Source organism: Brachyhypopomus gauderio, unplaced genomic scaffold (genome assembly GCF_052324685.1).
Source record: "Brachyhypopomus gauderio isolate BG-103 unplaced genomic scaffold, BGAUD_0.2 sc66, whole genome shotgun sequence".
Lineage (NCBI taxonomy): Eukaryota > Metazoa > Chordata > Actinopteri > Gymnotiformes > Hypopomidae > Brachyhypopomus > Brachyhypopomus gauderio.
In genome coordinates, this window is record NW_027506887.1 from 1,139,480 (window position 1) to 1,162,942 (window position 23,463).

A 23,463-nucleotide genomic window follows, 5' to 3' on the forward strand; every position below is an offset into this window, starting at 1 on the left:
CTCTGCGCAGCAGGTCTGTAGTATTTACATTTAGTTTTCCATATTCAAGGCCTAAAAATGTCTTAAAATGTCTGGAATTTTATGAGGGGAGGCATTAAATTATAATAAGTGTGTGTTGTTCAGTTGTTCTGGCGCGATGTGAACTTTGCCGAATCTAGCGCTAGGACCATGCAGAAAATAACCGCTCCAGGGTCCTAGTGCTAGATTCCTACCGTTGGAGTATACGGCCTCAACAACGTCAACAATTTTCGTTCGCCCACCCCCCACCCCCCCCCCCCGTCAACGATGTGGAACACACCTGCATCACCAGTAATAGTATTATTTTTTCTTTGTGAGAGGTATTAAAAAGGTCTTAAAAGTCATTGAATTTGAGATTTTAAAATGTGCAGATACCCTGATCATTCACCTCTGCGCAGCAGGTCTGTAGTTTGATTCACCTCTGCGCAGCAGGTCTGTAGTTTGATTCACCTCTGCGCAGCAGGTCTGTAGTTTGATTCACCTCTGCGCAGCAGGTCTGTAGTTTGATTCACCTCTGCGCAGCAGGTCTGTAGTATCATTCACCTCTGTGCAGCAGGTCTGTAGTATCATTCACCTCTGTGCAGCAGGTCTGTAGTTTGATTCACCTCTGCGCAGCAGGTCTGTAGTTTGATTCACCTCTGCGCAGCAGGTCTGTAGTATCATTCACCTCTGTGCAGCAGGTCTGTAGTTTGATTCACCTCTGTGCAGCAGGTCTGTAGTTTGATTCACCTCTGCGCAGCAGGTCTCCAGTATCAGGTCACCTCTGCGCAGCAGGTCTGTAGTTTGATTCACCTCTGCGCAACAGGTCTGTAGTTTGATTCACCTCTGTGCAGCAGGTCTGTAGTATCATTCATCTCTGTGCAGCAGGTCTGTAGTATCATTCACCTCTGTGCAGCAGGTCTGTAGTTTGATTCACCTCTGTGCAGCAGGTCTGTAGTTTGATTCATCTCTGTGCAGCAGGTCTGTAGTATCATTCACCTCTGTGCAGCAGGTCTGTAGTATCATTCACCTCTGCGCAGCAGGTCTGTAGTTTGATTCACCTCTGCGCAGCAGGTCTGTAGTTTGATTCACCTCTGCGCAGCAGGTCTGTAGTTTGATTTACCTCTGCGCAGCAGGTCTGTAGTTTGATTCACCTCTGCGCAGCAGGTCTGTAGTTTGATTCACCTCTGCACAGCAGGTCTCCAGTATCAGGTCACCTCTGCGCAGCAGGTCTGTGGTTTGATTCACCTCTGCGCAGCAGGTCTGTGGTTTGATTCACCTCGGCGCAGCAGGTCTATAGTTTGATTCACCTCTGCGCAGCAGGTCTATAGTTTGATTCACCTCTGCGCAGCAGGCTGCCTAGGTGATGTGATTTGTATGGAGTGACTCCGGTCAGCAGGAACCACTTTGCCTGGTAGAGCCGTTGTGTAATTGGTGAAGCCCGTAACAAATGTTCAGACTGGCCTAAGGGCATGAAACCCACTAGCAGATGTCTGGGGCTTGTGGCTGAGGACATTTTGACAGATTTATTGAGGTTCAGAAAGAAAAATTACAGTTTAATCAGACTTCTTACCGGTCTAATTAACTCTGTTTCTGTCTGTCTGGCATGCTGTCTGCCTGTCTGGGGTGCTGTCTGCCGTGCTGTGCGCGCCCTGTCCACGCCGCTCACTGTGTGCAGACCTGCTTTGGGGCAGTTGGTTCTTGATCCGTGGTTCACAGTGGTAACTGGGAACTGTGTTTGCTGTGAATCCGTGCTGAAGTGCGGGTGAACGTTGCGGTCCCCCAGAATCGCTCCACTCAATATTGACACCTGTGGTGCATTTATCTGCTATTTGCAGTCAATGGTGCTGGTCTCGCCATGGCGACATGTGACATCATCGACCTGCACGGTGGAAAGCCGGCCAACTTCCTGGACCTTGGGGGCGGGGTGAAGGAGAACCAGGTGTACGCAGCTTTCAAGCTCCTCACCACTGACCCAAAGGTAAGAGCTCACGCGGGACGCCCGGCCGGGTCACCCTCGCACTGTCCACAGCAAGACGGACGTGCAGGATTGTGTAGAAGGTCCTGCCGGCATCAAGAGGTGTTGAGCAAACTGTTCTTGTCTTCTGAAGACTCATGACACGGTGAAAGCATTAGGAGAATCAGAATTGGTCTGAATGCATCGGTAGGCCTGAACTTGCATATGGAGATTAACACTTTAGAAAGCAGTGATAAGTGGTCTTTAATGAACAAATATCATTTGTGGTGGGCCCCATTAAGAGTGTTTGTGGTTATTGACACTCTCAGCCAGTGTTCTTGTATAACTGGCCCTTTAACAGCTGCACCTTTAATGGTCTTCACACCCACATCAGCATCTTCACTGCTCCTCTTCATCACGAGCTCCGCCAAGTTCATCACTCTCTGCCTCCTTCCTCACTCCTGTAATCATAAACAGCCACGCCTCCAAGCTCAACTATTCTGACTTATTTATTCTCTCTCTCTCTCTCGCTCTCTCGCTCTCTTTCTCTCGCTCTCTCTTTCTCGCTCTCTCTCTCTCTCTCTCTCTCTCTCTCTCTCTCTCTCTCTCTCTCTCTCCCTCTCTCTCTCTCACACACACACTCCAGCAAACACACGTGCCAGTACAACCTTCGTTAATTACTGTCAGTGTAAAAATAGCTTCTCCGGAACATTCCAATCTCGCCATGGGCCTGTATCCCACCAGATCCAGCCGTAGGGTTGCCAGGGATCCCGAGATTCCCCTCTTCCCAGAGTGGCTGTGTTTCCTGCAGCAGTGGTGCTACTGTGGTGGTGGATGTGGCGTTGAGCAGGTCCATGCCCGCTCATCTGAGAATGATGAATTTCAAACCAGCTCCCATACAGAAGCTTTCATCTACTGATATATTGTTCTGCTCAGAACTCTAAGGTGTATTTATTATATTTGGTCATGCATGAATTCATCGTGGCATACTATAAAAATCTATGAAGCGGATCAAGTACCAAGAGGAGGTACTTGATTTTTTTGGACAGAGTTTCACTTGCCCTGTCCCATTGATGGGAGTTCTTTGTTGTTTTGTTAAAAAAACAGTAAGATGACTGTTACGTATCTTCAGAGGCAATTTTAATGACTAGGTTATAAGCTATTATGATGCCGCTGCATGATGAAAAAAGTTTGATATCCAACTCCTACTGTGTGTGTGTGTGTGTGTGTGTGTGTGTGTGTGTGTGTGTGTGTGTGTGTGTGTGTGTGTGTGTGTGGAGTGTGTGATTAGCTAGTCACCTATGGTATAATGTGGAGCACTCTGGGACAGAGGAGACCCTCCTATGTAGTCACTGTTCTATCTCTATCTCTCTCCCTCTCTCTCTCCCTCTCTCTGCATGTGAAGGCATTTGCATTTCACAGGAGCTTTTCTCTACCACTTCACTTCTGTGCCAGGAATTTTAATCAGGATGTTAATTATTCCTTCTCTAACAGGATGAAATCTGCATTTGTGTCCCTCCCAACGCCCGGCGTTGACTCCCTCTCCCCACTCTAACTCTTTGGGTCCCTCATGGCTCCTCTACGCAGGCACCCCAATTAACGCTTCAGGCACCCGCCGCGGCTCCCTGCCGATTGGCTGCTCCTCCCGCTAGTGATCCACGTTGCTGCGACCGTGGCTACGTTTGGCAGCCAGACGCCTCCCGAGGTCGGAGGGCCCAGTTCAGTTACTGTAAAGGTGAAGAGAGCAGCTGAGGCATCTGGGGGAGGAACGAGTGATTGAGGAAAGGGTAAAAAGAGAAGACGGGAGGAGAGAACCTCGACGGCCAGGGCTGTTTAGAGGGCAGTTTTACAATTACCACAACAAAGTGCCTCATTCTTAAAGCCTGAAGAGCGAGGGGGGGTGGGTGTGTGGGTGTGGTGTTAGGTATGTGGTGTGTGGGTGGGTGGGTGTGTGGTGGGTGGGTGGGTGTGTGGGTGGGTAGGTATGTGGTGTGTGGGTAGGTATGTGGTGTGTGGGTAGGTATGTGGTGTGTGGGTAGGTATGTGGTGTGTGGTTTGTATGGGTAGGTATGTGGTGTGTGGGTAGGTATGTGGTGTGTGGGTAGGTATGTGGTGTGTGGTTTGTATGGGTAGGTATGTGGTGTGTGGGTAGGTATGTGGTGTGTGGGTAGGTATGTGGTGTGTGGTTTGTATGGGTAGGTATGTGGTGTGTGGGTAGGTATGTGGTGTGTGGGTAGGTATGTGGTGTGTGGTTTGTATGGGTAGGTATGTGGTGTGTGGGTAGGTATGTGGTGTGTGGGTAGGTATGTGGTGTGTGGTTTGTATGGGTAGGTGTGTGGTTTGTATGGGTAGGTATGTGGTGTGTGGGTAGGTATGTGGTGTGTGGGTAGGTATGTGGTGTGTGGTTTGTATGGGTAGGTATGTGGTGTGGGTAGGTATGTGGTGTGTGGGTGGGTGGGTGGGTGGATGTGTGGGTAGGTATGTGGTGTGTGGGTGGGTGGTGTGTGGTGTGTGGGTGGGTGGGTGGGTGGATGTGTGGGTAGGTATGTGGTGTGTGGTTTGTATGGGTAGGTATGTGGTGTGTGGTTTGTATGGGTAGGTATGTGGTGTGTGGTTTGTATGGGTAGGTATGTGGTGTGTGGTTTGTATGGGTAGGTATGTGGTGTGTGGGTGGGTGGTGTGTGGTTTGTATGGGTAGGTATGTGGTGTGTGGGTGGGTGGTGTGTGGTTTGTATGGGTAGGTATGTGGTGTGTGGGTGGGTGGTGTGTGGTTTGTATGGGTAGGTATGTGGTGTGGGTGGGTGGGGTGTGGTTTGTATGGGTAGGTATGTGGTGTGTGGGTGGGTGGTGTGTGGTGGGTGGGTGTGTGGGTGTGTGGTGTGTGGTGGGTGGGTGGGTGGGTGGGTGGGTGTGTGGGTAGGTATGTGGTGTGTGGGTGGGTGGTGTGTGGTTTGTATGGGTAGGTATGTGGTGTGTGGTTTGTATGGGTAGGTATGTGGTGTGTGGTTTGTATGGGTAGGTATGTGGTGTGTGGTTTGTATGGGTAGGTATGTGGTGTGTGGGTGGGTGGTGTGTGGTTTGTATGGGTAGGTATGTGGTGTGTGGGTGGGTGGTGTGTGGTTTGTATGGGTAGGTATGTGGTGTGTGGGTGGGTGTGTGAATAAAACACGCTGCTTTGATCCAATGGTTCTTTTATTCAGTAGTCTCATTCTCCACAGCAAAATATCTGGTGCAGAAGAAGCGCTCTCTCTCTCTCTCTCTCTCTCTCTCTCTCTCTCTCTCTCTCTCTCTCTCTCTCTCTCTCTCTCTCTCTCTCTCTCTCTCTCAGCAGGAGGAACACATGCCGTATAACTCTTAGTTGGCGGTACAAATGTAGCCCTTTGGAAATCTTTCTGGTTGAAGTTTGAAGAACAGGCTACAACTGTTGGGAGTTTGTTCAGAGCTTTAGTGAAGTCAGGAATTAGAGGTGGGCTTACCCATTACCAAGTCTCCACCGGTATTGTGGAATTTGGACATAAATGAGAGTCTTGTAACTTTCTGTGCTTTCATTGATGACCTTGCTTCCTGGAAGTTTTTGTATAACACTGTCCTTCTATCAGATGATTAAAGTCAAATCTCTGTTTTCTCTCTTATTATGTTATTCTGTTCTTCCATGCAGTGGGGAAACTACATTTTCCACTATGTTCTTGGCTGTTGCTCACCAACTATTATTCCAGCTTTTTTTTATTTTTTATGGTGCGTGCGTGTGTGTGTGTGTGTTGGAAGGGACTGTGCTCTTTCACCACAGTCATTTAAAAAGTTGCATGAAACAGTATGAATAAAACATTTTTATTTTCACTTTTTCATTTTACATTTTCACTTTGGCTGCTAATACAGTTCACTCTGTCACACCTGGAGGAAAACCTGAGTCCACCTGAGCACTCTTAGAGAAGGAGAGGGAGAGGTAGTGAGATAGAGGGAGGGGTGGAGAGAGGGAGTGAGATGGAGGGGTGGAGAGAGGGAGTGAGATGGAGGGAGGGGTGGAGAGAGGGAGTGAGATAGAGGGAGAGGTGGAGAGAGGGAGTGAGAGAGAAGGAAGGGTGGAGAGAGGGAGTGAGATAGAGGGAGGGGTGGAGAGAGGGAGAGAGAGAAGGAAGGGTGGAGAGAGGGAGTGAGATAGAGGGAGGGGTGGAGAGAGGGAGTGAGAGAGAAGGAAGGGTGGAGAGAGGGAGTGAGATAGAGGGAGGGGTGGAGAGAGGGATTGAGAGGGAGGGGTGGAGAGAGGGAGTGAGAGAAGGAGGGGTGGAGAGAGGGATTGAGAGGAGGGGTGGAGAGAGGGAGTGAGAGAAGGAGGGGTGGAGAGAGGGATTGAGAGGAGGGGTGGAGACAGGGAGTGAGGGGAGGGCTGGAGAGAGGGAGTGAGAGGAGTGGTAGAGAGGGGGAGAGGGAGAAGGGGGGAAGAGAGAGAGTGGTGAGGACTGGTCTGTGCTGGTGAGGAGTGTGTGGATCTGGGCAGACAGGTGAGGGTGTTTCACAGCGTAATTGTGACCAGTGGGTATTTGGTGCTGTTTGCCTTGTTAGGTGTCTGTGTAGTAGATGCCTATGTAGCTATTTCTGGTGAAACAGTGTGTGTGCGTTCTCATGCGCAGGTGTGTGTGGGTGCGCATGCGCAGGTATGTGCATTCTCATGCGGAGGTGTGTGTGTCTGCACACCTGCACAGGTGTACGCGCTGTTGTATGTGTGCGTGTGCGCGTGCATACATGCTGGTGTGGGTGTGCGCACGTAGTTGTGTGTGTGTGTGAGCGCAGGTGTGTGGCTGTGTGTACAGTTTTTTTCCCTCTTGCAGTCACACAGCACACAGACATGAACACACATAATTTGTCTCTCACCATTCTACACTAAACACACACACAATTTTAACACCCCCCCCCCCCCCCTTTCTGCTCTACCCACACAACATCATTTCTCTTTAAAAGACTCCAGTGCTCCTGACATGCTGGGACTAATGGTGGCGTTGGCCTGTAATGAGTCCCCCACACCCCCCTTCCCAGTCTCTCCTTTCTCATTGGTCCTGAACATGGAATCTAATGGCCACTCCAATCTCAGAAAGCTACCATGGCCAACTGCAGTAACAGCTCATTTCTACCATGTCTGGCCGTCTGTCCCAGAGAGCATGGAACCCTCAAGCCCCGCCCCCTAGCTATGAGGCGTGCCTGTGATTGACAAGGCAGCACATTATTACCATATACCATTATTCCCATTTAGCATCGCAGCAGAGACACTTTAGGGGACTCAGCTTGTTTGTTTCTAGTTTTGACTCTTTCTCTCACTAGACTGGTAGAATAGTGAAATGAATAAAGACCTTGGGTTGTGTTCAACAGGTGCTTGTTTTGATATGCTAAAACCTTTTGAGGTGAATAGTAAAAAAATAAATAGATTTTTAAAAAGTGACATGGACAAAATGTTTTTCCTCAGACCACCTGTTGTGCTTAGTGCTATGAGGCATCATTTCTGGCCACACTGAGGGGGTTTACCCTCTGGCCCTTGTGAGGGGGTAAACCCCCTCGGTGTGGCCACGTGCACCACAGCACGACCCGGGTTGCACGGCCCGGGTAGCGCCCTGCTCCTGCTGGGCTGGCGAGATGTGGTGGTATCAGGGAGGAAGCTCAGAGCTGCCGTGTGCCTGATCGGAGAAGCGCTAACACGTCTCATGGCCCATCTCCACACCGCAAACCTCCTGCAGACTCCTCCTGGCTCTCATCGACATGTGTCTCGTGTACATGCGTTTTCCCCACCCAGAGATAAAACACACACACACACACACACACACACACACACACATGCTGTGTGTGCTCTTCCCACATTGAGGTGTGTGTGTGTGTGTGTGTGTGTGTGTGTGTGTGTGTGTGTGTGTGTGTGTGTGTGTGTGGAGGTGTGTGTGTGTGTGAGAGAGAGAGAGAGGGAGAGAGAGAATTTAAGAAGGGTCATAACTCATCAGTATAAAGGGATGGAAGATAAGCAACATGACCATCCAGATGAAGTCCAGAGGCCAAATGTCCCTCCCCTCCAGTCTGCTCCCTCCTCCTTCCCCTCCAGTCTCCTCCCTCCCCTCCAGTCTGCTCCCTCCTCCCTCCCCTCCAGTCTCCTCCCTCCTCCCTTCCCTCCAGTCTCCTCCCTCCTCCCTTCCCTCCAGCTGTGTGTGTGTGATCCTGAGCTGATAATTCCAAGGTGTGTGTGTTTGTGTGTCTTTTGTCTGTCTCCGTGTCTCCGTATGTGTGCGTTCTGCCTGGATCGATTAGCGGGAGCTCTATAGGACACTGTGCACTAATCTACTCCCACCATCCAGCTCTGTATCCACCTGTCCTGATGTAGTGATGAGGAGAGAGAATGCAGAGATTTGCACTGACTGTGTCTCAGGCAGATTGTGTCTGTTATGCAGTTTTGCAGTGTTCCTGTGTGCCCTGCTACTAGGAACCTGCTAGTTTTTATCCTTATAATTGAATTGTGTTATTGGCTTTTGTTTAGGTTTTTTTTTCCCTGTATTTTTTTTGTTTCCCCCAGTAGAGGAAAACATGCCCCCCTGTCTGAACATGTCACCCACTGAGCATAAATCCTTTCCTCTTTTGTCAGCCGCAAACTTCTTCAGGGGTCTGTAACAGGGGTTCAGTTCAGGGGTCTGTAACGGGGGTTCAGTTCAGGGGTCTGTAACGGGGGTTCAGTTCAGGGGTCTGTAACGGGGGTTCAGTTCAGGGGTCTGTAACAGGGGTTCAGTTCAGGGTTCAGTTCAGGGGTTCAGTTCAGGGGTCTGTAACGGGGGTTCAGTTCAGGGTTCAGTTCAGGGGTTCAGTTCAGGGGTCTGTAACGGGGGTTCAGTTCAGGGGTCTGTAACGGGGGTTCAGTTCAGGGGTCTGCCCTGTTTCCCTGCGACTGGTCTTCAAAGGATTCCAGATGTAAATCCAATGGGAAGCTGCCTAATTCAGCCATGCACACATTGGTAGGTGACTGCCTTTGGGGTTTTTTTTTTTTTTTAAGTCCTTTCACATAAATCTGCATGGAGGGCTCCTATTGGATGCTTGTCCCATCTAGCTATGATATGTGGACCCCATACCGCACTTCCATACAGCACAATGGGCGGCTGAATTTGCATCAGATAGGATCTTCTCTTTCCATCAGTCGGGCTCTATGAGCTTGTGAGTGCTTGTACCCTGCCTGAAGCTCCCCGCTACAGTGAGGATGAGGTGGAGGAGACTGGAGGGGAGGGAGGAGACTGGAGGGGAGGGAGGAGACTGGAGGGGAGGGAGGAGACTGGAGGGGAGGGAGGAGGGAGGAGACTGGAGGGGAGGGAGGAGGGAGGAGACTGGAGGGGAGGGAGGAGACTGGAGGGGAGGGAGGAGGGAGGAGACTGGAGGGGAGGGAGGAGGGAGGAGACTGGAGGGGAGGGAGGAGGGAGGAGACTGGAGGGAAGGGAGGAGGGAGGAGACTGGAGGGGAGGGAGGAGGGAGGAGACTGGAGGGGAGGGAGGAGACTGGAGGGGAGGGAGGAGACTGGAGGGGAGGGAGGAGACTGGAGGGGAGGGAGGAGACTGGAGGGGAGGGAGGAGACTGGAGGGGAGGGAGGAGGGAGGAGACTGGAGGGGAGGGAGGAGACTGGAGGGGAGGGAGGAGGGAGGAGACTGGAGGGGAGGGAGGAGGGAGGAGACTGGAGGGGAGGGAGGAGGGAGGAGACTGGAGGGAAGGGAGGAGGGAGGAGACTGGAGGGGAGGGAGGAGGGAGGAGACTGGAGGGGAGGGAGGAGACTGGAGGGGAGGGAGGAGGGAGCAGACTGGAGGGGAAGGAGGAGGGAGGAGACTGGAGGGAAGGGAGGAGGGAGGAGACTGGAGGGGAGGGAGGAGACTGGAGGGGAGGGAGGAGACTGGAGGGGAGGGAGGAGGGAGCAGACTGGAGGGGAAGGAGGAGGGAGGAGACTGGAGGGAAGGGAGGAGGGAGGAGACTGGAGGGGAGGGAGGAGGGAGCAGACTGGAGGGGAGGGAGCAGACTGGAGGGGAGGGAGGAGGGAGCAGACTGGAGGGGAAGGAGGAGGGAGGAGACTGGAGGGAAGGGAGGAGGGAGGAGACTGGAGGGAAGGGAGGAGGGAGGAGACTGGAGGGGAGGGAGGAGGGAGCAGACTGGAGGGGAGGGAGGAGACTGGAGGGGAAGGAGGAGGGAGCAGACTGGAGGGGAGGGACATTTGGCCTCTGGACTTCATCTGGATGGTCATGTTGCTTATCTTCCATCCCTTTATACTGATGAGTTATGACCCTGCTCAATTCTCTCTCTCTCTCTCGTAGCATATTCTCTATTTGTGAACCCCACTCCTTCCTCTAAAGTGCGTTCTGATTGTAACTTAATTTCCTGGGGAGGTTGAAGAGCATGACACCCTCAGCCCTTCAGAGGCAGCACGGCCTAGAGACGTGCTCCTCTGCTGGACACAGGCGTGCCCCTCTGCTGGACACAGGCGTGCCCCTCTGCTGGACACAGGCGTGCCCCTCTGCTGGACACAGGCGTGCCCCTCTGCTGGACGGAGGCGTGCCCCTCTGCTGGACGGAGGCGTGCCCCTCTGCTGGACACAGGCGTGCCCCTCTGCTGGACACAGGCGTACCCCTCTGCCAGACAGGCTGCCTATCCTCACATTACCAGCTGGGTTAAGAGACACAGACGATAGTGTGCTGGCAGTGTGCATATGCTCCACATTTGCTCACATCCAAAGGAAACTACAAATGAAGTTCTTTAGGTCTTGTGCTGAGCGTGGATTTGCGGCATGTTCGGCGGGAGGATGAATTGACGGTGCTGGACCGAGCTTGCGGCAGAACCCTCAGAAAGTGTGTGGCGGCGATCACACGGCACCGCCAGCCGGACGAGCGTTGCCTCGCTCCGATAATGAGCAAACTTTCCACGCTCTCCAAAAACCGGCAGGAAATGCTATCAGCGGCATGGTGAGGTGGATCAGTAAAGGACCTGTTTAATGAGAGAAATATAAAACGACTCCTGCTACTGTTGCAGAACAACTTTCGGTTTATGCAGTGTGTGTGTGTGTGTGTGTGTTTTCTCCTGACCCGTGTGTGTGTGTGTGTGTTCTCCTGACCCGTGTGTGTGTGTGTTCTACTGACCCGTGTGTGTGTGTGTGTGTGTGTGTGTGTGTGTGTGTGTGTGTGTGTGTGTGTGTGTGTTCTACTGACCCGTGTGTGTGTGTGTCCTCTCCCGACCCGTGTGTGTTCCCATGATCTGTGTTTGGAGCTGTTTAGGGCTTCAATGTAAGAAGATGCTGGAGATTCTGGGGTGCCTTTTATAGGTTTTTGGGGTTTTTTTTTGTCACATGCCTACATGTACCTGTATGTACACACACACACACACACACACTTGCATGCATATTTTCTCCAGTGCCCGTGTTATCGATAAAACCATCATTTTGATGGTTATTTAAGCCACACACACACACGCACACAATCAGTTTGTGTAAAAATTTCTGTCATAAGCTCTTACTACTAAGCACCCCGTTCAGTTGCAGAGAGTGATTCAGTTTCCAACCCCTCACAAGAATTTGCTTGGTCTTCATGTAGACCGATGGGCCAAATGCAGAAATGTCTCTGGTGCCGTTCTGGTGGGCCTTGGCAGAAAACAACATGGCGGGCGCTCGTTTCTAAATTTGCTGCACGATTGAATTTTGCGAAGTGCCTCCCTGCCTGCGATGATCCATCCGATTGATCTGTCTGCCGGGACGCCCCCCTCTCCCACCGTCGGAGCCGGATTCGACGCGCTTTGTAAAACATAAATAAATAAATAAATAGATAGATAGATAGAATAAAAGGACGTTCTGTCCGCGGTGGCCGGCGGGGACCGAGCGGACCTAAATGTCGTGTGCTTGTTTGAGAATGCACAGCGGGGGATTGTGTCGGCGGTTTTGTGGCGGATGCGAGCGGCAGGAGGGGCGGAGCGGCTGAAAGGTGTCCTGCCTGTTGCTCTGTGGGTCGGGGCGGATCGATGGGCGTGAAGACCCTGAGGCCGTCCTAATGGAGCCTTTCTCCAGGGCTTCTGGAGGAGAGGAACGTTTGGTTCGCCCATTTATGGCTGGGGATGTCCTCCACTCTTCCTTCTTCTATCATTCTTCTGTTCAATATTTGTTCAGATCCTGCCTCTCTTCTTTTTCCCCTCACCTCCTCCCCCTCCATATATCTCTCTCTCTCTCTCTCTCTCTCTCTCTCTCTCTCTCTCTCTCTCTCTCTCTCTCTCTCTCACACACACACACATACACACACCCTCCCTTGCAGGTACAGTATTGTGTAAGAGTCCATAGTCTGGGCCGGTCGGGTTGCAGGCCGCGTTCAGGACTGGTGCCCAGACATTGTTCTGTTGCCCAGACTTCCTTCACTCCACCCAACTCCTCTGCGCCATTAAATATTTAAAGCTCGGCGGGTTTGGGCAGTACAAACTCTGGACTTGTTTGTCAGTTTCCTTCCAGATGTTCAGCCCACACTTCCACATACGAAGCTCCTAAGAACTTCTAGTTGTGGCCCGCGTGACTTACAATAGGTAGCTGATTCTTTTTTGCATGGAACACACATCAAAACTCCGAGGTATTGAATCATCCACTGATTAAAAAGGGGAGGAGATGGGACTCTTCCTCTAACCCAAGCGTTATTTTTTTAATCTTCTCGCTCATTAGAGGACTTATTTTTGCACATGCATAACCCCCGGTGGCTTCCAGCGAGTCGCTGAGACGCTCTTCAAATCTGGCCGCGCATTCCGCCGTTTAATTGCGCTGCGTTTTGATCCCGTTTACAGAGACGCGCCGCGAGCCGTCTCCGTGAAAGTATCAGTGCTCACGGCGTAATTATAGCGCGTGCCGACGTGCCCAGCCTGTCGTGACCACACCCACCGTCCGCTCACGGAGGTCCTGCATCGCTGGACACGCCCCCACCCCGCCCCTGTGCCAGGCACGGGGCCTGCGTGTTCCTCGGGTCTGTTGCGTCCCGCGTTTAATCGACTATAATAAGTCGTCTACTGCATCCTGAGGCCTGCTTGAGGGTTCTCCATAAAGTCTCGTGATATCCATCAGATCTGGCATCTGCTCCGCTACGTACGTCCGCTTCTGGTAGACGTATTGATGTTGTCTGTAGACTGAGGCTGCTGTCTTTGTTATTCATCAGCATGACTCTGCTCTAATATATGTGTAAGTTATAGGTGTTTGCAGCCCTCGGTCTTCTGTTTAAGGTCCTAGCGCCGTGTTCTGTCAGACACTGCGTTTGCCGGCTTTCCAGGGCCCGGGGCTTCTTACAAGCACATTTTAATTTCTCTTTGGGGAATTCCAGAAATACCACGCACACAGAAATAAGTCTTCTGAAATGAAGTATGATCCAGCCGCGCTTGACGTGGCTGTGAAGACTCTGCACACGCGTGACTTCAGGGATTCACCCTGGCTCAGATCTTTGCCTTCCAGCTGATCCAGGACCAGCTGACACTGTAGGCTCATCACAGTTAAGCTGATTATTAGTCCTGATGCAGAGTAATAGAGTTAGTGTGAGAAAGGAGGTGAATCTGTTTCCTTGTGTCTAGCAGTGCCGCAGTCTCAGCAGACAGCTAAGGTGATGGTTAAAGGTTACGGTAGAGCAGTGTGCAGCCCGTGTGACTGCGTGACCTGCACGAGCTGCGTGTGACTGCGTGAGCAGCGTGTGACTACATGTTGGCCTGGTGTTGACCCTGCTCGCGTGAGCCTGTGCTTCTTCCACACTTGAACGGGTCTGTGTGTCCGTGACACTCTCTCCTTCTCCCGTATGGTCATTCTGGCAGGGTGAGCTGTGGCCACTCTGTGTTATGTGCGTTTTCAGTCACTGTGCTATGATGCGTCTACTCCCTAAAACTGTCATTGCAGAGTCATTGACTTCTAAGCTCTTTATATCTGTGTGTGTGGTGTGTGTGTGTGTGTGTGTGTGTGTGTGTGTGTGTGTGTGTGTGTGTGTGTGTGTGTGTGTATGGGGGGGTCTTATGAAATATGAGGTGACTCTAAGCCTATTCTGCTTTATGGAGCAGTTCCTAATGCTCTTAACTGTCCTCCCATCCTGCCTTAATGATGGATGCATCACTAGATATGAACCAGCCAATAGCTGTTAGCCTCGAATTCTTAGCCATGACTCAACTGGACGTGAAATACTTAACCGAAGACCCAGTGTTCGTAACGGTAAAGCAGAGGCTCAGTTGTGTGTGTGCGTGTGTGTGCTGGACGGGTGCAGTATGGCATTGGACTGGCAACACATCTGAATACAGAAATGTAGCTACAGTAATTCAGTGATGCAGGCACAGCCCACAGAATACCTGAGGGCGGGGAGAATGCAAATTATGGTGATGTCACTGTGCGTTGTCAGTGTGTGTTACTTTGCATGATTGTGACTGTGGCGCATGCATTTGTGTGGGTGTGGGTGTGTGTGTGTGTGTGTGTGTGGGTGTGTGTGTGTGTGTGTGTGTGTGTGTGGGTGTGGGTGTGTGTGTGTGGGTGGTCTTTTCTTGTTGCCTCTCTGTGTGTCTCTTTCTCTCCCCTCTGAGCATTGGGACATGTGCCATAATTAGGCTGATGAGTTTTGGCACACAGACGAGTGGAGACATGTCCGTCTCTCCCTCTGAGGGCCCAACACACCACACGTCACATCTTGTTTGTCCATTTTACCCGGCTGCCAAGACACAGTGGATTAAACCACCAGAAGAACTGGACTCCTCCCGTCGTCTGTGGGCAGAACCACACATCACATCTTCCAGACATGCCATGTTTACTAAACAAAAAATCATCTCAGTATTGACGTCTGTGTTATTAATATACTGAAATATGCAAATGAGTCATTGTAGTCTTTTATCATGTGTTTGAGGCTTCCTGGCCAATCACAGGTGCTGTTGCTGTGTGTCATGTGGATGTTTTGATAAAACGAGATCTTTGCATGATCTAAGTGCTATGTGAGTCGCATTCATGCAGTCTTTACAACAGCAGTCTTTAAAACAGCAGTCTTTAATCAGGAGTTATAACCCTAGTGTTTTAATACATCACTATCCCAGCACACATCATAAAGCAAGGCCTTTTGTAGTTACTATATGTAGCAGTATAATTAAGATGGCATTGTGTCTGTGTGATGTAATGAGTTTTTGTGTAAATTTTGTGTGAAATTATATAAGCATAAAATCATAATACTGAAGTTAAAATAGCCATATTGTTAAGTATATATAAATAGCAGATGATTTGGTTTGACACATTAATGGAACTGCAGAGTGATCTTACTTACTCTCTCTTACTCTTACACTCTCTATCCCTCTTCCCCCCCCCTCTCTCTCAATCTCTCTCTCTCTCACACACCCCCTTCCTCGCTCTCCCCGCTTGCTCACTTGTCTCTTTTTATCACACACTCAGTGACTGTGTGTGTGTGTGTGTGCGTGCTTGCGCGTGCATGCGTGCTCAAGCTCCCCCCCCCCCCCCCCCCCCTCCTCTCTCACATGTGTTTGCTGATCCGTGCCCGGAGCCGTTCACAGGTATTCTTGTCAGTGTAATTGGCTTTTCGGAGGTGCGGTTTGAGATGAGGTGCTTGTCTGATGGCCGACCCTCTTTACTCTGGTAATGGAAAGCCCGCCAGGACCCACGAAACGCTTTTCATTAGCTGCTGATCTGAACCCTTCTGCGCAGAGCCTCTCGGGCCGGCCGGACGCCTCGCCGCCCTCGTGCTGACGAGGAAAGTAAAAACCAGATGATGAGAACTAGAGGTGGAAGGAAAACGCTGCCTTCACCACCTCCTGATCCACGTGCGCCGCCTTCACCACCTCCTGATCCACGTGCGCCGCCGTCACCACCTCCTGATCCACGTGCGCCGCCTTCACCACCTCCTGATCCACGTGCGCCGCCTTCACCACCTCCTGATCCACGTGCGCCGCCGTCACCACCTCCTGATCCACGTGCGCCGCCTTCACCAGCTCCTGATCCACGTGCGCCGCCTTCACCAGCTCCTGATCCACGTGCGCCGCCTTCACCAGCTCCTGATCCACGTGCGCCGCCGTCACCACCTCCTGATCCACGTGCGCCGCCTTCACCACCTCCTGATCCACGTGCGCCGCCTTCACCACCTCCTGATCCACGTGCGCCGCCTTCACCACCTCCTGATCCACGTGCGCCGCCTTCACCACCTCCTGATCCACGTGCGCCGCCGTCACCAGCTCCTGATCCACGTGCGCCGCCTTCACCACCTCCTGATCCACGTGCGCCGCCTTCACCACCTCACTGATCCACGTGCGCCGCCTTCACCACCTCCTGATCCACGTGCGCCGCCTTCACCACCTCCTGATCCACGTGCGCCGCCTTCACTACCTCCTGATCCACGTGCGCCGCCTTCACCACCTCCTGATCCACGTGCGCCGCCGTCACCACCTCCTGATCCACGTGCGCCACCTTCACTACCTCCTGATCCACGTGCGCCACCTTCACTACCTCCTGATCCACGTGCGCCGCCTTCACCAGCTCCTGATCCACGTGCGCTGCCTTCACTACCTCCTGATCCACGTGCGCCGCCTTCACCAGCTCCTGATCCACGTGCGCTGCCTTCACTACCTCCTGATCCACGTGCGCCGCCTTCACTACCTCCTGATCCACGTGCGCCGCCTTCACCAGCTCCTGATCCACGTGCGCCGCCGTCACCACCTCCTGATCCACGTGCGCCGCCGTCACCACCTCCTGATCTACGTGCGCTGCCTTCACCACCTCCTGATCCACGTGCGCCGCCGTCACTACCTCCTGATCCGTGTGCGCTGCCGTGTTCCGCAGCACCAGCCCGTTACGTGCAGCGTGTTCTTAAAGGAGCCGGCTAGGCCGGGCACTCGTGCAGCAGACGTGAGCGTCTAGACGTGGCACATTGGACGCTGGGTTTACTATGGGCCTGACCCGGTGCTAGGTCCTCAGAGGAACCATCACCACAGAACTCCACGGACGGAGCATTCATTTCCGCTGCTTTTATTGTGGAGATATGGAGGTGAAATGTTGAACATGCCCTCCTGTGACACTTCTGTTTTCCCCCTCTCTCTGTCTGTCTCTCACTCCTTTCTGTCTTTCCTCTCCCATCCTGTCTCTCCCTCTTCCATTCCTCCTCATTCTGTCTGTTTCTCTTACTCCATCCATCTCCCTCCTTCTTCCTCTCCCTGCTGTCAGGACTCCAGCGGACATGAGACATGCCGAGATTCTCGCTCACCGCCAGCCAAGAAACAAATAAGACCTCCTCACCGTGTCCACTGATCTAGGTTCAGACCCTGCCCTTCACGTCATGACAACTGCTGCACTGTGCTCAGACACAGCTGATCTCACATCAGCAGTCATCTTCCCATTACAACACCCTTCATAGCACAGGAGTGTCAGACTCCACTCCCCATAGGCTGTGCTGACGTGAAGCCAGCCGTAAACCACTTAGCTGATTAATTAACGAGGGAATTCTCCTCCCACCTCCCCTTCCCCTCAAAACGCATTTGTCTTTATTTGTTAAACCGTGTTTTTACTGCCGGGCCCTGGTTCCGGCCCACGGAGCCACTCTGCGTCTGTCCCGCTGTCAGGACGTGTCTGGCAGTGGGTGCAGCGGCCCGGCCCGGCCCGGGTGGAAGTGATTACGCTGGCCGTCAGGCCCCGCCAGAGACTCCATCAGCCTCCCGGATTGATGTTTGACAGAATAATTAGAAAACTGTCTGAGCCTGTAATCACCAATGCTCATCTTATGGAGGATGCTCTCATGGATGCAGAGAGGCGTTCGCACAGAGGGCTGATGGGATGGGAGTGTGTGTGTGTGTGTGTGTGTGTGTGTGTGTGTGTGTGTGTGTGTGTGTGTGTGTGTGTGTGTGTGTGTGTGTGTGTGTGTGTGATGGAAGAAGAGTGATGTTTACTGAGGCAGATAATGAATCAAAACAGTCACTGTGGGTTCTTTTACACTTTCTCTATGTCTCTCTCTGTCTCCCTTCTCTCTCTCTCCATCTCACCCCCTCTCTGTCTCTCTCTCTTTCTCTGTATCTCTCTCTTGCTCTACTTTTTCTCATCCTTTCTGTTATTCCCTCATCTCATCTATCCTTTGCTTTTGTCCTCTGCTCCTTTTTCTAACGTCTCGTCTTTCCCCTTCCTCTCTCCACCTCTGAGCCCCCTGTGTCATGTCTGTCCCGTCTCTTCACTGTAATGTCCAGTGGACAGGCTAATGGGCTCGGTGTGACACGTGTCCTGACTGACCGAATACAGGCTGCACACTTCCCTGAGCTCCCGTACCCGACCTAGGCCCAACTATATCTTGTACACACACACACACACACACACACACAGAATGTCCACACGCGCACAGTGGACCAGTACTGCCCGACATATCCAGGCAGTGTCCGTATCCATGTTCTGAGTTTTTAGGAAATTAAATCTTGATTGCATCCATCTGTTAGGCCTGATTTGTGGTTTTCGGGTAATTTAGCAAGCTTCTCCCCAGACTCCGCGGAGCTGGAGAGAGATTGAAAGAGAGAGAGAAGGAGAGATGGAGGGAGAGAAGAAAATATGGAAAGAGAGAGAGAAGTAGAGATGGAGAGAGAGAGAGGCAGAATGGTAGAGAGCCTGCAATGTTTGCTATTCTATCAATTTTTAAATTACTCAATTAGACTAAGCGAAACTGCAGCAGGAGCCAGTCATTGCATTTCAGTAAGTGCAGTGATACAGTTATTCTCACAGATGAATAACAAATTAGTAACCTTAAAAGGCCCTATTTTGGGCTGGGGGGGTGGGGGGGTCCCAGCACCATATCAAAATAGCATTCCATCTATCTGGATTAAAGCGCACGGCCGTTATTTCATCCTCGCCAAATTGCCTCTCGCACTAAACAGGAGGAGAGAAGTGAATTATAGAGCAGTCTGCCTTTACCTGCTGATTTTCTGCCATCAGGGGCATTAAATGACACTGTAAACACGGCACAGAAGAACGTATTTATACTTCACTGACCTCTGACGCAGATGTAGTCACGGTTTTGCTGTTCGCTTTATGGTCTCTTCATTCAATGCCACAGTTTGCCCACAGTTCATTTTAAAGAGAATTAGGGTGTGGAAGAAGTTCAGCTATGTCATTTCTGAAGAGTTTATGAAACGCTGCATGAAGGAAAGTTTTAGGATCCCTGCTGCGAGATCCTGAATATTGAAAACCTTGCTGACTCGTCTGAAGGCTGGTGGGTGGGAAGGCGTGGTTCCGGACGGCCTCTGTAATTGGCCGAGTTCTGCGCTCCCTCCCCGACAGTAGAGGCCCCGCCCCTGCACTGTGTAAAAGCTCTGTGTTCGTTCGAAGAGGCCGGACTGCCTCGCCAAACACGCTGCACAGCTGCCCTTTGGACGCCTCATTGGCTCCCGAGATCAGGAGCAAGCGCAATCGAAATCATTTGGATAATTGACCTTCTGCACGAATACATTAGAATAAATTAATTTTGATTGGCCGCACGCCGCTCGGAGTGGGAGGGCTGGCCCCTTTGTATGCGCCGACTGGTCTGTTGCAAGCCCGGGGGTGATTATGTATGCCGTTCACCGCCGTCGTGCATTTATTCACTTTAATAAAGCAACAGCGGCTTGGAGCGGCACTGGACACCGGGCAGGTCTGGGGGGTGCGGGGCTGTGACCACCGCTGCCGTGACAACCACTGTTGCCACTGCACCCACTGCTGCCACACGTCCTCTGCTGTAGGGGGGTAAAACTGCCCCGCTGCTGATTTAGAGACGATGGCCTGTAATGAGAAAAAAAACCCAGCCCGTGTCTCATTGAACCCCACTCACACACCGGGGCATCACACATAGGGGCAACAAAGTTGGATTGGATTGCTTGAATGTTGGATGCTTTGTCAGAATGTTGTGTGTGTGTGTGTGTGTGTGTGTGTGTGTGTGTGTGTGTGTGTGTGTGTGTGTGTGTGTGTGTGTGTGTGTGTGTGTGTGTGTGTGTGTGTGTGTGTGCGAGCGAGCGAGCGAGCGAGCAAGTAGGACTGTGAACTTGAATGACCCTTGTTTTGCATGTACACATGCAGTGAACTATTCCCCCTGTGACTCACTCACCTTTCTCTCACCCAGAACATTCCTGCTTCCATGTGTATACTTTCCTCTAATCTTGTGTTTGGCACCTCGGCATACTGGTGTGTGTGGGTGTGTGTGCGCGTGTGCCTGTACCTGTGTGTGTGTGTTTGTGTGCACTTGCTGAGAGTTCATGATAGGAAATGAAACTTCAGCCCTGACTGACATGTGATGATTCCACCACCATGCTCTCCATCACACTCGCTCACCTCCATCACACTCCCCTCTATCACGCTCCCCCACCTCCATCATGCTCCCTCACCTCCATCACGCTCCCCCACCTCCATCATGCTCCCCACGTCCATCACGCTCCTCCACCTCCATCACGCTCCCCCACCTCCATCACGCTCCCCCACCTCCATCACGCTCCCCCACCTCCATCACGCTCCCTCACCTCCATCACGCTCCCTCACCTCCATCACGCTCCCTCACCTCCATCACGCTCCCTCACCTCCATCACACTCACCTCCATCACGCTCACCCACCTCCATCACGCTCCCCCACCTCCATCACGCTCCCCCACCTCCATCACGCTCCCTCATCTCCATCTCACTCACCTCCATCACACTCACCCCATCACGCTCCCCCGCCTCCATCACGCTCCCCCGCCTCCATCACGCTCCCCCACCTCCATCACGCTCCCCCACCTCCATCACGCTCCCTCATCTCCATCTCACTCACCTCCATCACACTCTCTCACCTCCATCACGCTCCCCCACCTCCATCACGCTCCCCCACCTCCATCACACTCCCTCACCTCCATCACACTCCCCTCTATCACGCTCCCCCACCTCCATCACGCTCCCCCACCTCAATCACGCTCCCCCACCTCCATCACGCTCCCTCACCTCCATCACGCTCCCTCATCTCCATCTCACTCACCTCCATCACGCTCCCCCACCTCCATCACGCTCCCCCACCTCCATCACGCTCCCCCACCTCCATCATGCTCCCCACCTCCATCATGCTCCCCACCTCCATCACGCTCCCCCACCTCCATCACGCTCTCACACCTCCATCACGCTCCCTCACCTCCATCACGCTCCCTCACCTCCATCACGCTCCCTCACCTCCATCACACTCACCTCCATCACACTCACCTCCATCACGCTCCCTCACCTCCATCACGCTCCCCCACCTCCATCACGCTCTCACACCTCCATCACGCTCCCTCACCTCCATCACGCTCCCTCACCTCCATCACGCTCCCTCACCTCCATCACACTCACCTCCATCACGCTCCCCCACCTCCATCACGCTCCCCCACCTCCATCACGCTCCCTCACCTCCATCACGCTCCCTCACCTCCATCACGCTCACCTCCATCACGCTCCCCCACCTCCATCACGCTCCCCCACCTCCATCACGCTCCCCCACCTCCATCACGCTCCCTCACCACCATCACGCTCACTCACCTCCATCACACTCCCCCACCTCCATCACACTCACGCTCACCCACCTCCATCACGCTCACCCACCTCCATCACGCTCACTCACTTCCATCACGCTCCCCCACCTCCATCACACTCACTCACCTCCATCACGCTCCCCCACCTCCATCACACTCACTCACCTCCATCTCTCCATTGCCATGGACACAGCGTTCTCCCCACAGCCTCCACATCCCCTTGTAATGTCCACGTCCAGCTGTCTCTGTGGTACCCTGTCTCCCGTGGGTTCAGAATGACCTTGGGCCTGAAGCCCACTCTGTCCTGGGTGAGGCAGAGAAGTCTTTGACCTTGGAAGTGTTTCAGTCCTGCCAAATCAGGCAGCTACACGCTTCATGGCCTTAAACTGATGCTCTCATATGAGGACATGACAACCGCAGCATTAAACATAGGACTAAAACTAGCAGATTAACATTGGTGAAACATTGGTGAAAACGATAACACAAAACGTGTTTGTGTGTGCCTGCGTCTGTACAATGTATGAATGAGCGTATGCTGTGTGTGTGTGTGTGCGTGTGTGTGTGTGCGTGTGTGTGGGCTCTCACTCTTCCTCCCTGAAGCCCATTGTGGCCGTGCTGCACTGTGGCGATCAGAGCGTTGTTGTGGTGGGGTTGAATGACAGCTGGTGTGAAAGGACAGCTTCACCAGCGCACCATCAGCTGTGGCGGTCGGCAGCTGTCACAGTTCACAACCCCTGCACTGTCAAACAAGAGCGGGAGGTCCGGAGACAGATCTGACCGCCGCAAGCATCGCCAACACCTCCACCTCCACCACCACCTCCAGCACCTCCTTCAGCGCCAGCGCAAATCCATTTCTGTCTTGATTGGTTTCCTTTCACGAGAGAGAGAGGGAGGGAGAGAGAGACGGAGAGATGAAGGGAGGCAGAGAGATCGACAGGGAGGGAGGGAGAGATGATGAGAGAAGGTGAGAGCTCAAAGAGCACGGAGGAAGAGAAGCGTAGGCTGATGAGAGGTGAGGTCTAGCCAGCTGCTCTGAGGTCTTCTCCTCTACTCCCCTCACTGTGTGGATCGGGTGCTCTACCTGTGCTTGAGCAATGGGAAGACGTAGCCTTTGTCAGCAGGACGCGAGCCCCAGTGGAACCAGCTGTGTGGTTCAGGGAGCCGCAGTAGGACCCCACCCACAGGAATGAATGGACGTCCAAAACCAGACGGGGTTCTGTTTAATTCTCGCATTTGTTAGCAGCACAAGGTCTTCGTCAAATGGCCCAGATGAAACACCACCATAACCCAGGGTTAGCCTTACTTTGACCTTTAACACACACAAGTGAGGTCAGCTGGGCCCATCTGATGATGACGACGATGATGATGATGCTGTATTTACTCACAAGTGCTGGTGGGATCTGTCACTGAAGCTCTTCCAGGAGCATATGGACAGAAGATGGCATATGCATGTATTGTTAGTTTTTCACACATCGTAAGAGAATTCCCTGCACCTCGTTCATCATGCCGAGGTTTCTGCGGGTTTTGGCAAGTGGATTTCTTGACACGATGCTTCGTCTCTTACTCTCGAGGCGAGAGGAGGTGGGAGGAGCGAGAGGAGGTGTGAGGAGGCGCCGTCGTGCTCCAGCAGTCTGGATAATTATTTCTTCTTATCCCCTTTGGCCAGGACCAATCTCAGTCCCCAATAACAGCCTGAAACAGAGCTAGTGCCCCTCTCTCTCTCTCTCTCTCTCTCTCTCTCTCTCTCTCTCTCTCTCTCTCTCTCTCTCTCTCTCTCTCTCTCTCTCTCTCTCTCTCTCTCTCTCTCTCTCTCTCTCTCTCTCTCTCTCTCTCTCCCTCCCTCCCCTTCCAGGCCCATGAGTGGAGACTATGCAGCCTGTGCATTTGATAAGATGGGGCCAGTATAGGAGGTGTAGTGTCATTAGGCTGCTGCCCTGCTGTCTCTGAGTCTGCAAATATTCCATCAGAGCTTCGCCAAAAGATTACAGTGCATGTTTTTACCTGGGCATTAGTCTGCC

At 52.5% G+C, this 23,463-nt stretch overlaps 1 protein-coding gene across 1 annotated transcript in view; it reads left to right on the top strand.

The window, feature by feature from the left end:
* The window catches only part of suclg2 (succinate-CoA ligase GDP-forming subunit beta), a 54,239-nt gene that overhangs the window by 15,308 nt on the left and 15,468 nt on the right, over positions 1-23,463 (top strand). Inside the window, 1 exon segment of the mRNA XM_076989180.1 lies at positions 1,836-1,978. Within this exon segment, the coding sequence (XP_076845295.1) occupies positions 1,836-1,978 (143 nt within the window).